The sequence below is a fragment of the Rattus norvegicus genome, chromosome 1 (assembly GCF_021556685.1).
Source record: "Rattus norvegicus strain SHRSP/BbbUtx chromosome 1, alternate assembly SHRSP_T2T, whole genome shotgun sequence".
NCBI classification, from domain to species: domain Eukaryota; kingdom Metazoa; phylum Chordata; class Mammalia; order Rodentia; family Muridae; genus Rattus; species Rattus norvegicus.
In genome coordinates this window covers 159,497,175-159,511,122 of record NC_141534.1, presented here as the reverse complement: position 1 = coordinate 159,511,122, position 13,948 = coordinate 159,497,175, and the positions used below count along the sequence as shown (strand labels likewise).

The 13,948-nt window shown below is 41.2% G+C and overlaps 1 protein-coding gene across 1 annotated transcript in view; it reads right to left on the bottom strand.

Annotated features, from left to right (window-relative positions):
- The window catches only part of Prcp (prolylcarboxypeptidase), a 52,353-nt gene that overhangs the window by 12,079 nt on the left and 26,326 nt on the right, over positions 1 to 13,948 (bottom strand). Inside the window, 4 exon segments of the mRNA NM_001106281.4 lie at positions 504 to 661; positions 1,339 to 1,520; positions 5,095 to 5,196; positions 7,542 to 7,682. Coding sequence (NP_001099751.2) covers positions 504 to 661; positions 1,339 to 1,520; positions 5,095 to 5,196; positions 7,542 to 7,682 — 583 coding nt within the window.

Sequence of the window (13,948 nt, the reverse complement as noted above, 5' to 3'; positions counted from 1 at the left end):
ATCATTCAGTAGGTAAAGTACCTGCTGTGCAAACCTAAGGACCTGAGTTTGAATCCCCACTAACCCATATAAAAACCCAGAAGTGGTGGTGTGTGCCTATAAGGACGGGGAAAGGTAAGCCAATACCTGAAGGTTCCTGGCAGACTAGCTTATCCTATGGATGAGCTGCAGGCTCACTGAGAGACGATGTCTCATAAAGAAAAGAGGGGCATGGTAGAAGAAAGGAACCCTAAGTTGACCTCGAACCTACACACACACACACACACACACACGCGCACGCACGCACGCACGCACGCACGCACAATGATCACATACCGTACTAACAGGCACTTACCCAACACATAAAAACCAATACAAATTCATATAATGCATCATACATATACACACATACAAACGCACAATTATCTACAAAGTTACAAAAAATGCCAGTGTTGATTTTTAATAAGTTAAAGATTAACAAACAAACATCATACTGCAAATTCTGACTCTTAATGGAAGCTTACCGGTATCTGAGAGTCGATTAATGACACTCCAGGATCTACGGATACTTTCTGAACAATGTGGACCACTTTGGCTGAAGTCTTTAGTTACAATCTTCATAAACTCTCCACAGGGGGCCATACCATCAAGCTGCCAGATAGGGGCGGAAGCTGCCAGAGCTCTAAATGATCAGGGAAATGGGAGGAGCGAAAGAGAAATGAAATTCATCTGTTCGTGCTTTTGGTTTGTTTTGCTTTTTTAAATGTGTGTGTGTGCATGCATGTGTGTACACACTCAAGTGTGGTGTGTGTGTGTGTGTGTGTGTGTGTGTGTGTGTCTAAATCCCTGTGGGGGGTAGAGAAGGGGTGAGATCCCCTGGACCTGGAGCTATAGGTAGTTGTGAGCCACCTGGCATGGGTGCTAGGCACCAAACTAGGTGCCCTCTGAAACAGCAGTAAGTACTCTTAAAACTGAAACACTAAATACTAAATACTAAATTCAGCTTTAGTATGAAAATTGAAATGAAACAAAGATGATTAGAAACAGAGCATTGTTGGGGTTTCTTCATATTGTTGATATTTTTTTTGTTGTTGCTGTTTGAGACATAGTCTCTCTACATATCCTTGGCTGTCTTGAAACTCACTATGTAGAGCAGGTTGGCGTCAAACACTCAAAGATCCACCCGTCTCTGCCTTCCAAGTACTGAAGTTAAAGGTGTGTGCCACCATACCTGGCCCAAAACTGTTGTTAATGAGAAAGAAGTGTTCATATAACACAGCTCGGAGCATGTTTTACCCAAAACAAGTCTCTAATTTTCTCTTGATTGTTAAGAACTGTGTCAAGAATCAATGAACTTACCCGACAACTATGTGAGGATATTTCATCCTGAACCAGGCTGCGAGCATGCCACCATAAGAGCCCCCAATGGCGATGATAGGCTGACCTTCAGTTCCTGGGATTGTTTCTTTCAAGTGCCTGATTAACTCTGCAAAATCAGCCAGAGCCTGTTCTGATGTCAGGAAATTCAAGTGTTGGGAATCCTATATATGTGCGTATTTATTTAAGAATAAAGAAAAAAAAAAAACAGGTATAAGTGTGCCCGTAATAGGAGCTGAGGCACAGCATAGGTTCAGAGTTTTCATTACTTGAAATAAATTTCCAGACAACTGAGCTAAGACCCCACATCATCCACATCAAAGCCATCTAGGAAAGGTAGTTTTAAATCTGTGAAAGAACATGATGTGTTTTCCAATCAAATGTAATTTTTTCGCTTTAGAGCTTATTTTCAAATGCAAGACATAGCACATATTTGAACATGTAACATACTTCCCTTAACAGACAAAGAGAGATCTTGCTATTCCCTACTTGAACATTTACCCAGTGTGATTCTTCTGCCAGAGCTCTGGCTTTTGTTGAGAAATTTAAACAGCTAAAGGCATGCTTCATAGTTATGGAGACACATGGAGTCTGTAAAGGGAGGCTTCATAGTTATGGAGACACACCGAGTCTGTACAGGGAGGCTTCATAGTTATGGAGACACACAGAGTCTGTACAGGGAGGCTTCTTAAGCCCTTAGCTCATGTCTGATGGTAGAGGCCAGTGACCTTATGAGGTTTGAAAGGCATTTCTGTTGGTGAATAAAAAGAAACTGCAACAAGAGTTTGTCACTATTGTCACTATGGTGTGCTGCCAAGCTGCGGGTGGGGAGCATTTCGAAGGACAGGCCAGGGATCTGGGATAGGGAGACTTCCAAGAATCAAGGGGTGACCTTAGCTGTGACTCACTACATTGGGGATATGCAACTTAAAGAGGCTACCTACTGAAGCCAAGCAGGAACCCCACTAGAGCAACAGGGACACCGACCCACCCACAAAACTTTTGACCCAAAATTTATCCCGTCTGCAAAAAATGCAGGGAAGAGGATTGGAGCAGAGACTGAGGGAATGCCCAACCAATAACCAGCCCAACTAGAAACCCATCCCATGGGCTAGCACCAATCCCTGACATTATTAGTGATACTAAGGACACTCTGTTATGCTTGTAGAGAGGGGGCTAGCATAGCACCACCCAACAGCTGACTCAGACAGATGCAGAAACCCACAGCCAAACACTGGATGGAGCTTGAGGACTCTTACGGAAGAGGGGAAATGATTGAGGGTCCTGAATGGGATAGGAACTAATCTGGACCCTTGGAGGCTTTCAGAGACTGAGCCACCAACCAAAGAGCATACGAAGGCTGGACCTAGGCCTCCCTGCACAAAGGTAGCAGATGTGCAGCTTGGTCTTCATGTGGGTCCCATACAATGGGAGCCAAGGCTATCCCTAAAGCTGCTGCCTTGTGTGTAGAATACTTTCTTCTATCTGGGATGCCTTGTCCGGCCTCGGTGGGGAAAGCTGCACTTAGTCCTTCAGGAACTTGATGTGCAGGGGTGGGAGTGTGCAGCTGGGAGGAGGTAGGGGAAGGCTCCACCCTATCATAGGAGAAGGAGGGGGCAGAGGGACTGTTGGAGGGAGATGGGGGTTGAGGGACGCAGTGATCAGGATGTAAAGTGAATGAAAGAAAAAGAAAAAAATTGCTGCCAAGTCTGACACTAAAAACAACTCTCCTTGCCTGGTGGTCACCAGTTCTATCAGGACAGAGCCTTTATTTCTTTAGTACTAAAAAAGACCACAACTACAAAAAGGAAAAGAAAAGAAAAGGAGAGAGAGAGAGAGAGAGAGAGAGAGAGAAGAAAGAAAGGAAGGAAGAGGAAGGAAGGAAGGAAGGAAGGAAGGAAGGAAGAAGGAAGGAAGGAAGGAAAGAAAGAAAGAAAGAAAGAAAGAAAGAAAGAAAGAAAGAAAGAAGGAAGGAAAGAAAGAAAAAAGAAAGAGGGCAGGGGTGGGGGAGGGGGTGGTTGAAACAGTGGCTAATCATAAGTCTGTAATCAGGGGGTGAGTTAGCAGGCAGCATAACTGAGGAAAACTCAGGCTCTGTGGTGCTCCTCAGTTACAGAAGCCACAGGGAGTCAGAGAGCGAAGAATGCTCAGGACACTGATAGGTGTGCACCCCTCCCCTCCTCCATCCCCTTTACCCCAGGACTTCTCCTTTAACAGGACAGTTAGCCAGGGGAAGGGAACCCATTCCTTGGTTTTCTTGAAGGGGCTTAACAACTAACTTTCCACCACCCTGGCAATGCGCCTTGGCCCTATCCTGGAAATGTCAGCATCTCAAACACTGTAACACAGCTTGCAAGCTTGCTTCTCCAACAGGATAAGTGTTCTCTGCCCACACCTGCCATGCATCTTGCCCGCGCTCCCCTTTCCAAATGCCATTTTCACCAGATATTATTTGCCGAAGGCCGTGTTGAGGTTGTAGAAGTAATAGAAATAACCCCTTATGAAGCTAGGCTTAAGATGCAGCTGAGATAATTTCATTAAGTCTTGACACATTTAAGCTGTCCACGATTTAGCCAAAGATGAACTAAATCCCATAGACGACCGAGAAAAGGATCCCCAGTCAAAATTAACTCCCTTCCCCTTATCAAAAGATTGTGTGTATTTGCTACAGCAATAACTGGAACAAACTCAACAATCAGAACAAACTCAGCTGGCAGTCACGATAGCTATAGTATAGTAATTGGAATACACTGGAGGGGAAACAATACATTCGTGAAAGAAAATGATGCCCAAGTAGAAGGTTTGGGGAAAGGTTATGGGAACACCAGGCCCTCGTGTATTCTTATACACTGGCTCTGTCACTGAACCCCTTCTCATAGATGTGCCTGCTCGTTTACTCCTGAGGTCAGAACAGTGACTTAGTTCATCATTCACAGAGCAGAATTGCTACTGACACTGTTGAAACAATGAATTCCCTGCACTCTGTGTAGCAACAGAATAAGACTGTCCTGGCTGAAGCCAGGCTGGACAATTGAACTTTAATGGGGGCTATACGTGTGTAGCTTAAGGGTAGAGCCCTCTACGTTAAGCGTGTTAGGCCCTGCTTGGTTCCCCAGCACTAAAAACAAAACAAAAGAAAGAAAGAACCACTGACAGGGAGCTGGAGAGTTAGCTCAGCAGGTCACAGCACTTGTTGCTCTTGCAAAGGACCTGGGTTTGGTTCCCAGCACACACACGGGCTCACAGCCATCCATACCTGCAGTTCCAGGGGAGGAAGTGCTCCTTACTGAACTTCTCAGGCACCAGCTCCCAAATGGAGCACAGCCACACTCAGGCAGAACAGTTATATACAGGGAATGATTCTGAATTTTCTTTTTAAAAGTGACAGTAATTAGAAAGAATGCGTGGCTTTGAAGTTCTCGGGGTACGACTGAGACCAAAGATTGGTGGAAATGTTCGCTCTACACACAGGAAGCCTGCGTTTGATCCTTGGCACAAAAAGGAATAAACAAAGAAAAATTCTCATTTTGTGCAAATTATATGTGTGTGTGTGTGTGTGTGTGTGTGTGTGTGTGTGTGTGTGTGTGTGTATGAAAGATAAAGTAAAAATTATTAAGTTTTCAGACACTTCAAATTAAAGTGATCTCACACTGTTTGAGTATAAAATGTTCTAAAGTTAAATAACCACCAGAAAGGGTACCCAAACGCTTTAACCTTAAAAGAAAAATGAGTGCTTACCTTGAAGGAGTCCCGACCGAAGGGAAGGGACTTCCCATAGTATCGATGCTCAGCAAACACCAGCATAGCTTTCAGCTCCTCGGCCACATCCCACATGAACCCCTAGGAAGAGTTCCCAAATTCACAAGTCAAATTGGGCCATACAACATCGCATTGAACTTTTGCAAACCATATGAAATAGACGTTAGACCAGACCAGAAAGGACTCTTTAAAAACTGTGCAATGTATGTGTGCTCCACAGGAAAAAAATATCCACAATAGCTGTACCACACTGTGCTACAATGGAGCAAAATAAGATCACTGTGTTCATCTAATAGTCACCTCATCTCTTCCTATCCTGACCCTCTGACCCCGAGTCACTACTATATGTCAGTCTTCAAACTGCACTGTGGTTAATATTCTTGGAAGGAGGTAAAGATGCGCAAGCCTCAAAGACATACACAGACAACATAAAGGAATTAAAGGATAAATAAGCAATATTAACCCCCCTTGGGATTTTAATCTAATTTATTAGAAAATCAACAGTAGCTAACAGCAGCTGTTATTAATTACTGCTTGCAAAGTGTCAGATACTGTTCTAATTGCACATGTAATAATTCACTTAATTAGCACAATAAACAAGAATCGGGCACTGTGGTTTTACAGGCAAGGACACTGAGACCCAAGGCTCAGTCACCAAGGCCACTAGGCTTCCTTACTCCACAATGCTGGCTCCTCACTAACCATTTGCTGTCTCTTTCCTTTGGCTGGACGGTGCCCTCTGAATCCTTCCTAAGAAAGCACCCTAGGCAGACAGCATTAACTGATTAGATTAGCCGTTCTCAATGTGTGGGTTGTGACCATTGGGAGGTATGGAACAACCGTTTCACAAGGGTCTTCTAAGATCATAGGAAAAATCAGATATTTACATTATGATTCATAACAATTGCAAAATTACAATTATGAGGTAGCAACAGACATAATTTTATGACTGCGGGTCACCACAACTGTATTAAACTGAGAAACTGTATTAAAGGGTTGTAGCATTAGGAAGGCTGTTGAGATTGGACAGTGTAGCATATAGGTCAAAGCCATATCATTCCTGGTGAACGCTGTAGGTGTTTAATATGTTACTAGTCCCTAACGGCAAGGCATAGGAACCTCAAAATGACTGGTCTCGAACTTTGTGACACTGTCTCTGCCTCCTGAGGGCTGGGACCACCGCCTGACATTTAAATTGTTTGTTTGTTTGTTTGTTTGTTTGTTTTTCTTTTCATTGTTTGGCTTTGCAGACTGGGTGTCACTATAGAAGCAGGAAAGATTCAAATTTACATCTTCTACCCTCACCTTCCTGAGTGCTACGAAGAGGAGTGCACTCCCCATGCCCAGGAGATTTGGTTCCTGGCCATCTGAAGAAAATAATCACAAATGAGTAAGACAGAAATTGTAAACTTAGAGTCAATGTCTTTCCTGTCAACTCAGTTTGGCTCAGCAAACATTTTTCAAGAGCCCCTGAGTATGGTGCCCAGTTGGGCACTGGCACTGAGACAACAGTCCTCCCCACTGGGCAGGAGTTCACAGCCTGGCTTCCCGGCAGAAACTTGACATTCTCTAGTTGCAGCACTGTCTGTGTTCCTTCCAAACCGTCTTGTTAATAGATGCATTGTTAAAAGGTGATAGAACATTAAGTTAGTGAAGAAAGCTAATAGATTATACTATTTTAATGCTAACAAATTAAAAAACGGTAGAACAGGAAACTACATGAAAATTCGGCTACACCCTTCCAACTGACCAACTTTTATAATTTTCTTTGTTTGCACTGGTTTTGTTTCAGTCTTATTTATTAATTTTGTAAATATTTATTGATCATCTACAAATTTCTTGATCATAATACAAATCTTCACTTTATGTTTAAAGTACAGTATTAAATACAAAAACTTCTAACCTTACATTTACCTTCTACAGGCCATAATCAAGCCAAGGATACATAATATTGCCCACTGGTGTTATGACTAAATTTCCCCCCAAATGTGATTTTGTCTACTTGTCTGTCTGTCTGTCTGTTTCAGTCTGACCTTGAACTAGAGGGCAGCACAAGCTGGCTCTGAATTCCTAGCACTGACGCTTTTCGTTCACTGGTGAACTTTTGCCATCTTTCTATTACTATTGAGTTTATTTATTTTTCATTACATTTATGTACTCATCTGGGGAGGGCACATGCCACACCACCCTTGAGAACATCAAAGAAGAATGTATAGGGGTTGGTTTTCTCCTTCCATCAAGCGGGGCTCAGGGATGAAGTCAGGCCATGAGCCATTGCCAGCCGAGCCATCTTGCTGACTCTCCTTTAATTTCTGAAGAGCATTATAATTAAAGCAGTAATTCTTGGTCATCTATACGGCTAAGCATTTTCTCCTGGTTATCACTGTAAAAGGTACTATTTCAACTAATCACTAATGTGTACATACCGTATTATTACAAAACCAGACAATGTCCCCTTCATTTCCAGTGTAGAAAAGTATAGATCCACCATTTCTCTGCCAGTGTTTATCAGCTACTAGGTACCGCTGCTTAAAAGTTCTTGTGTCAGAAAACCCAAAGTGGTCAACCTATGATAAATACAAAACAGGCAAGACATATTTCAAGAAAAAGGAATTAAAAATAATATTAAGTAAATGAAATTAACATTCTTCTACAGAAATCAAACTATACTATAAAAATAATCAAAAGAAAATTTAAAGTTCATTTGGTCTTATGAATACTAATGCCATTTTGAAATTATTTTGCTTGAATACTGAGATGAAGCAGTATTTTCTATGGTGGTCAAGATTTTCAGTGTAAAAAGAAATGATATAATTATAAAATAAAGTAGTTACTTAAAAGCATAATGTCAAATTAAAATTTTTAAATGATTTAATTTTATCTGATTAATTTTTATGGAAAAATAAAAACTGTATATACTTATAGTGTTACAATACGATGTGCTGAAATATGTACATATTTCAGAATGGATGAATTGGGCATAAGCATCACCCCTCATATTTAGTGTGGTGAGAACATGTGGTACTTGTCAAATGTCAACACATCCCATTAGTTCTCAAAATGCCTTACTATCTGAATTTTCATTATTCAAACTTTTAATATAAAAATCAAGAACTGATTGGACCACTGAAAAGATCTATGCACCGTGTGACTCCAATACCAACGAACACTTCGAATGTAGTTTGATGTCTAACCATTTCTAAGAAAAAGAGCCAACAGAGGAACTAAGGCTGTTACCAAAGTCACTGAAAGGCATTTGGGACAAAGAAATTACAGGATAGGCCAATACATCTGCCACACAAGGGAGCAAAGACATGTTTAAAAACAACAGAGTTGCATCAGCCAAACAAGGAAGGAGTCAGCAACAAAGGAACTATCTGTTATAGGGTCGCATTTTAATAAGCTTTGCGTAAAACAAACTGACCATAGAAATAGATAGTTTGATTGGCTGAAATACTCGATTCTTGCAAGCCATTAATATATAAGGAAAAATTTCAAACAAGGGAAAAGTTCAATTGCCACCATTTAAAATATCAGCACACCTGAGCCACCAAAAGTTAATTCCTTAATTTGAAACTGGGAATTATGGTTAAAAATTCCATAGTAAAGCTGCCTTTCTGATAGTACTGTCTTCCAGAATACCAAATTGTCCCTAGATGAGGAAGAGCTATTAGCTAGAAGTCAGTTACTGAAGGGAGATGATTAAGTTAGAGAAATGATAGTTCACAAAGACCCTGATTCAAACAAGAGTTACTAATGGCATTTTAAAACACCAGGAAAAACCAATCTAAAACACATCTTAATATCACAAACTACACTCTTGTCTCTAGTGTAATGCTTTACAGAAAGCACTGGCTATCAGCACCTTAATTAACATCACAGATAGTTGGGTAGGAGGGCACATATGCCCTCATGCATACAATGTAAGAAAAAAAGAAAAGAAAACAATATCGTCTTGTTGGGAACAAGAAAAAGAAACTTATTAAGTACTACCATTTCGTTTTCAGACTCCATTTAATCATAGAGAGAAACAAAATTCAAGCTCTCAGGTCCTAGGGAAGCTGAGTACTTCCCTATAGCTGAACAGCTTCTGTTGTTAACAGTTGTCAGAGTCCGGCCATCTCAAAGACAACTTCTCCATCTTGCTGGCAGGATTAAGCTAAATTCATGCTCCCAGGCTCGGGAACTAGCTCCTATCCTGACTGATGGAAATTCCCTTGATCAAAAACCCTTATGTCCAAATATGATGGGAGCAATGCTACAGTCCACCTGGCTCCCCATTTCTCTACGATTTCATCCTTTAAATACGCTGTACAACATTCCTTCAAGTAGCAGTTTAGCTCCCTGGTCTGTTCTGTGGCGCTGATCCATCAGTAGCAGCCTGATTACAATAAATTTTTGTCATCTGCCTTGACCTAGTGTCTGCATTCTGTTGGATTTAAGTGGACCTGCAACGGTCTATGATTCATTCTTGCCAACACACACACGCACACACGCACACACAAAACGTTCCATTTTTATTTTAATCCTGACTATAGTTTACCCCAAAGGAAGGTATACAGAGGGTAGCAGAGTAATCTGAACTCTACAAAAGTCAACTGGGCAAACCTGAGGATGGGACACATTTCAAGGCAATGCATGGCCAGAGGACCTGCTTTAGCATAAGTAAGTTCTAAGGAACCCAATAACAGAGACAGTGCAATCCAGCATTGACCCTAGTTTGAATAAATAACATGCAAGTGGTAACCTGGGATGACTGAGTTAATTTTAATGTGGACAAGAAATCTAATGATACTAAATACTTTCTAGACGTAACCATATCATTCTGGCTACATGAGAAAAATGCTCTTATTTTTTTTTTACGAGTGTAACCTGAAAGGTTTAAGAGATAAGACAATAAAGCTATCATCTTGGAATTACTCTAACATGACTAAACAAAATGAATTTATATGGTTTGAAGTTTGAACTACACTGAAAAAAAAAAAACATACAAAAGGTACTCGAACTTCACGAAATAGCCAAACCATGACCAAGTTAAAAAAGAATAATTTAAATATGAGGAACTTTGGTTATACTTTTAAGGCTTTTTTTTCTTACATTTTGAAATTATGAACTACCACTTAAATATAACCATCAAACCTCTTACAATGGTAACATTTGCATATAACTACAGGAAAGAACTACCTAGAGCCTTTAGAATGGTGGAGACTGATAGCGCCATGATCCGAAGGGACAGTATTAAGAGTGTCATGCCTGATCTGACGCACACTAGATCTTAAGAGGGAAATGAAGCTTTTCAGTGAATTACAAGAATTATTCTTGCCTCTGCCTCCCAAGTGAGGGAATTAAAGGTGTGTACCACCACTGCCCGGTTTACAAGAATTATCCTTACAGTGTCAACAGCTTCTGCCAACCACCAACCCCCACCGAGGGCTTCCCTAACCATTGAGGCAGAAATGTGTTGTGAAATAAATGTCCTTTGCAAAACATGAATTTCCAGCACTCTCCTGACTCTGTCTGGTCATCAAGAACACCAATTGTAGCTACAGAACTGAGTGTTCAGTACCCAGTGGTCACACACATGTCCTCTGCTGTCCAGACGGAGACACACATTTCCAAGGCCTCCAGTGGAGACTTTAGTATAATCACAGCATGAAAGAAAAGACTGCAGAAGCCAATCTTATCTGCTTGCTCTAAGCAAGCTGAGTGCAAAGGGCAAAGTAGGTGGGTCCTAGGGCCCCAAAAGCCTTGCAGGCATGATCTGAAAAAGGAAGCACATTTCTGGTCAAGCACAGCAGTTCTTTCTAAAATAGAGTGAAAGAAAAAGAGAACGGAAGGAAGGAAGGAAGGAAGGAAGGAAGGAAGGAAGGAAGGAAGGAAGGAAGGGAGGGAGGGAGGGAGGGAAGGAAGGAAAGAAAGAAGGAAGGAAGGAAGGAAGATTTGAAAGATGCTTCCTGCTTCGATTCATCATGTAGAAATATGAAAAGGACAAGCCTGGGAAACCAGAAGAGACTGCTCTCTGCACACACATCTCGGACGCCAGAGAAAACACCAAAGGCCATCTGGAACCCTGGTGCACTGAAGCTACTGGAAGGGGCGGTGCATATCTTCCTGGTTGCTGCCGCCACAGAGAGCCCGTGGGCAGCACCCCGCGAGCGAACTTGAGCCTCAGGACCACAGGTAAGACCAACTTTTCTGCTGCAAGTGACCTGCCTGGTGAACTCAAGACACAGGCCCACAGGAACAGCTGAAGACCTGTAGAGAGGAAAAACTACACGCCCGAAAGCAGAACACTCTGTCCCCATAACTGGCTGAAAGAAAACAGGAAAACAGGTCTACAGCACTCCTGACACACAGGCTTATAGGACAGTCTAGCCACTGTCAGTAATAGCAGAACAAAGTAACACTAGAGATAATCTGATGGCGAGAGGCAAGCACAGGAACCCAAGCAACAGAAACCAAGACTACATGGCACCATCGGAGCCCAATTCTCCCATCAAAACAAACATGGAATATCCAAACACACCAGAAAAGCAAGATTTACTTTCAAAATCATTTTTGATCATGATGCTGGAGGACTTCAAGAAAGACATGAAGAACTCCCTTAGAGAACAAGTAGAAGCCTACAGAGAGGAATCGCAAAAATCCCTGAAAGAATCCCAGGAAAACATAAATAAACAAGTAGAAGCCCATAGAGAGGAGACACAAAAATCCCTGAAAGAATTCCAGGAAAACATAAATAAACAAGTAGAAGCCCATAGACAGGAGTCACAAAAATCCCTGAAAGAATTCCAGGAAAACACAATCAAACAGTTGAAGGAATTAAAAATGGAAATAGAAGCAATCAAGAAAGAACACATGGAAACAACCCTGGATATAGAAAACCAAAAGAAGAGACAAGGAGCTGTAGATACAAGCTTCACCGACAGAATACAGGAGATGGAAGAGAGAATCTCAGGAGCAGAAGATTCCATAGAAATCATTGACTCAACTGTCAAAGATAATGTAAAGAGGAAAAAGCTACTGGTCCAAAACATACAGGAAATCCAGGACTCAATGAGAAGATCAAACCTAAGGATAATAGGTATAGAAGAGAGTGAAGACTCCCAGCTCAAAGGACCAGTAAATATCTTCAACAAAATCATAGAAGAAAACTTCCCTAACCTAAAAAAAGAGATACCCATAGGCATACAAGAAGCCTACAGAACTCCAAATAGATTGGACCAGAAAAGAAACACCTCCCATCACATAATTGTCAAAACACCAAACGCACAAAATAAAGAAAGAATATTAAAAGCAGTAAGGGAAAAAGGTCAAGCAACATATAAAGGCAGACCTATCAGAATCACACCAGACTACTCGCCAGAAAATATGAAGGCCAGAAGATCCTGGACTGATGTCATACAGACCCTAAGAGAACACAAATGCCAGCCCAGGTTACTGTCTCCTGCAAAACTCTCAATTAACATAGATGGAGAAACCAAGATATTCCATGACAAAACCAAATTTACACAATATCTTTCTACAAATCCAGCACTACAAAGGATAATAAATGGTAAAGCCCAACATAAGGAGGCAAGCTATACCCTAGAAGAAGCAAGAAACTAATCGTCTTGGCAACAAAACAAAGACAATGAAAGCACACAAACATAACCTCACATCCAAATATGAATATAACGAGAAGCAATAATCACTATTCCTTAATATCTCTCAACATCAATGGCCTCAACTCCCCAATAAAAAGAAATAGATTAACAAACTGGATACGCAACGAGGACCCTGCATTCTGCTGCCTACAGGAAACACACCTCAGAGACAAAGACAGACACTACCTCAGAGTGAAAGGCTGGAAAACAACTTTCCAAGCAAATGGTCAGAAGAAGCAAGCTGGAGTAGCCATTCTAATATCAAATAAAATCAATTTTCAACTAAAAGTCATCAAAAAAGATAAGGAAGGACACTTCATATTCATCAAAGGAAAAATCCACCAAGATGAACTCTCAATCCTAAATATCTATGCCCCAAATACAAGGGCACCTACACACGTAAAAGAAACCTTACTAAAGCTCAAAACACACATTGCACCTCACACAATAATAGTGGGAGATTTCAACACCCCACTCTCATCAATGGACAGATCATGGAAACAGAAATTAAACAGAGATGTAGACAGACTAAGAGAAGTCATGAGCCAAATGGACTTAACGGATATTTATAGAACATTCTATCCTAAAGCAAAAGGATATACCTTCTTCTCAGCTCCTCATGGTACTTTCTCCAAAATTGACCATATAATTGGTCAAAGAACAGGCCTCAACAGGTACAGAAAGATAGAAATAATCCCATGCGTGCTATCGGACCACCACGGCCTAAAACTGGTCTTCAATAACAATCAAGGAAGAATGCCCACATATACGTGGAAATTGAACAATGCTCTACTCAATGATAACCTGGTCAAGGAAGAAATAAAAAAAGAAATTAAAAACTTTTTAGAATTTAATGAAAATGAAGGTACAACATACCCAACCTTATGGGACACAATGAAAGCTGTGCTAAGAGGAAAACTCATAGCGCTGAGTGCCTGCAGAAAGAAACAGGAAAGAGCACATGTCAGCAGCTTGACAGCACACCTAAAAGCTATAGAACAAAAAGAAGCAAATACACCCAGGAGGAGTAGAAGGCAGGAAATAATCAAACTCAGAGCTGAAATCAACCAAGTAGAAACAAAAAGGACCATAGAAAGAATCAACAAAACCAAAAGTTGGTTCTTTGAGAAAATCAACAAGATAGATAAACCCTTAGCCAGACTAACGAGAGGACACAGAGAGTGTGT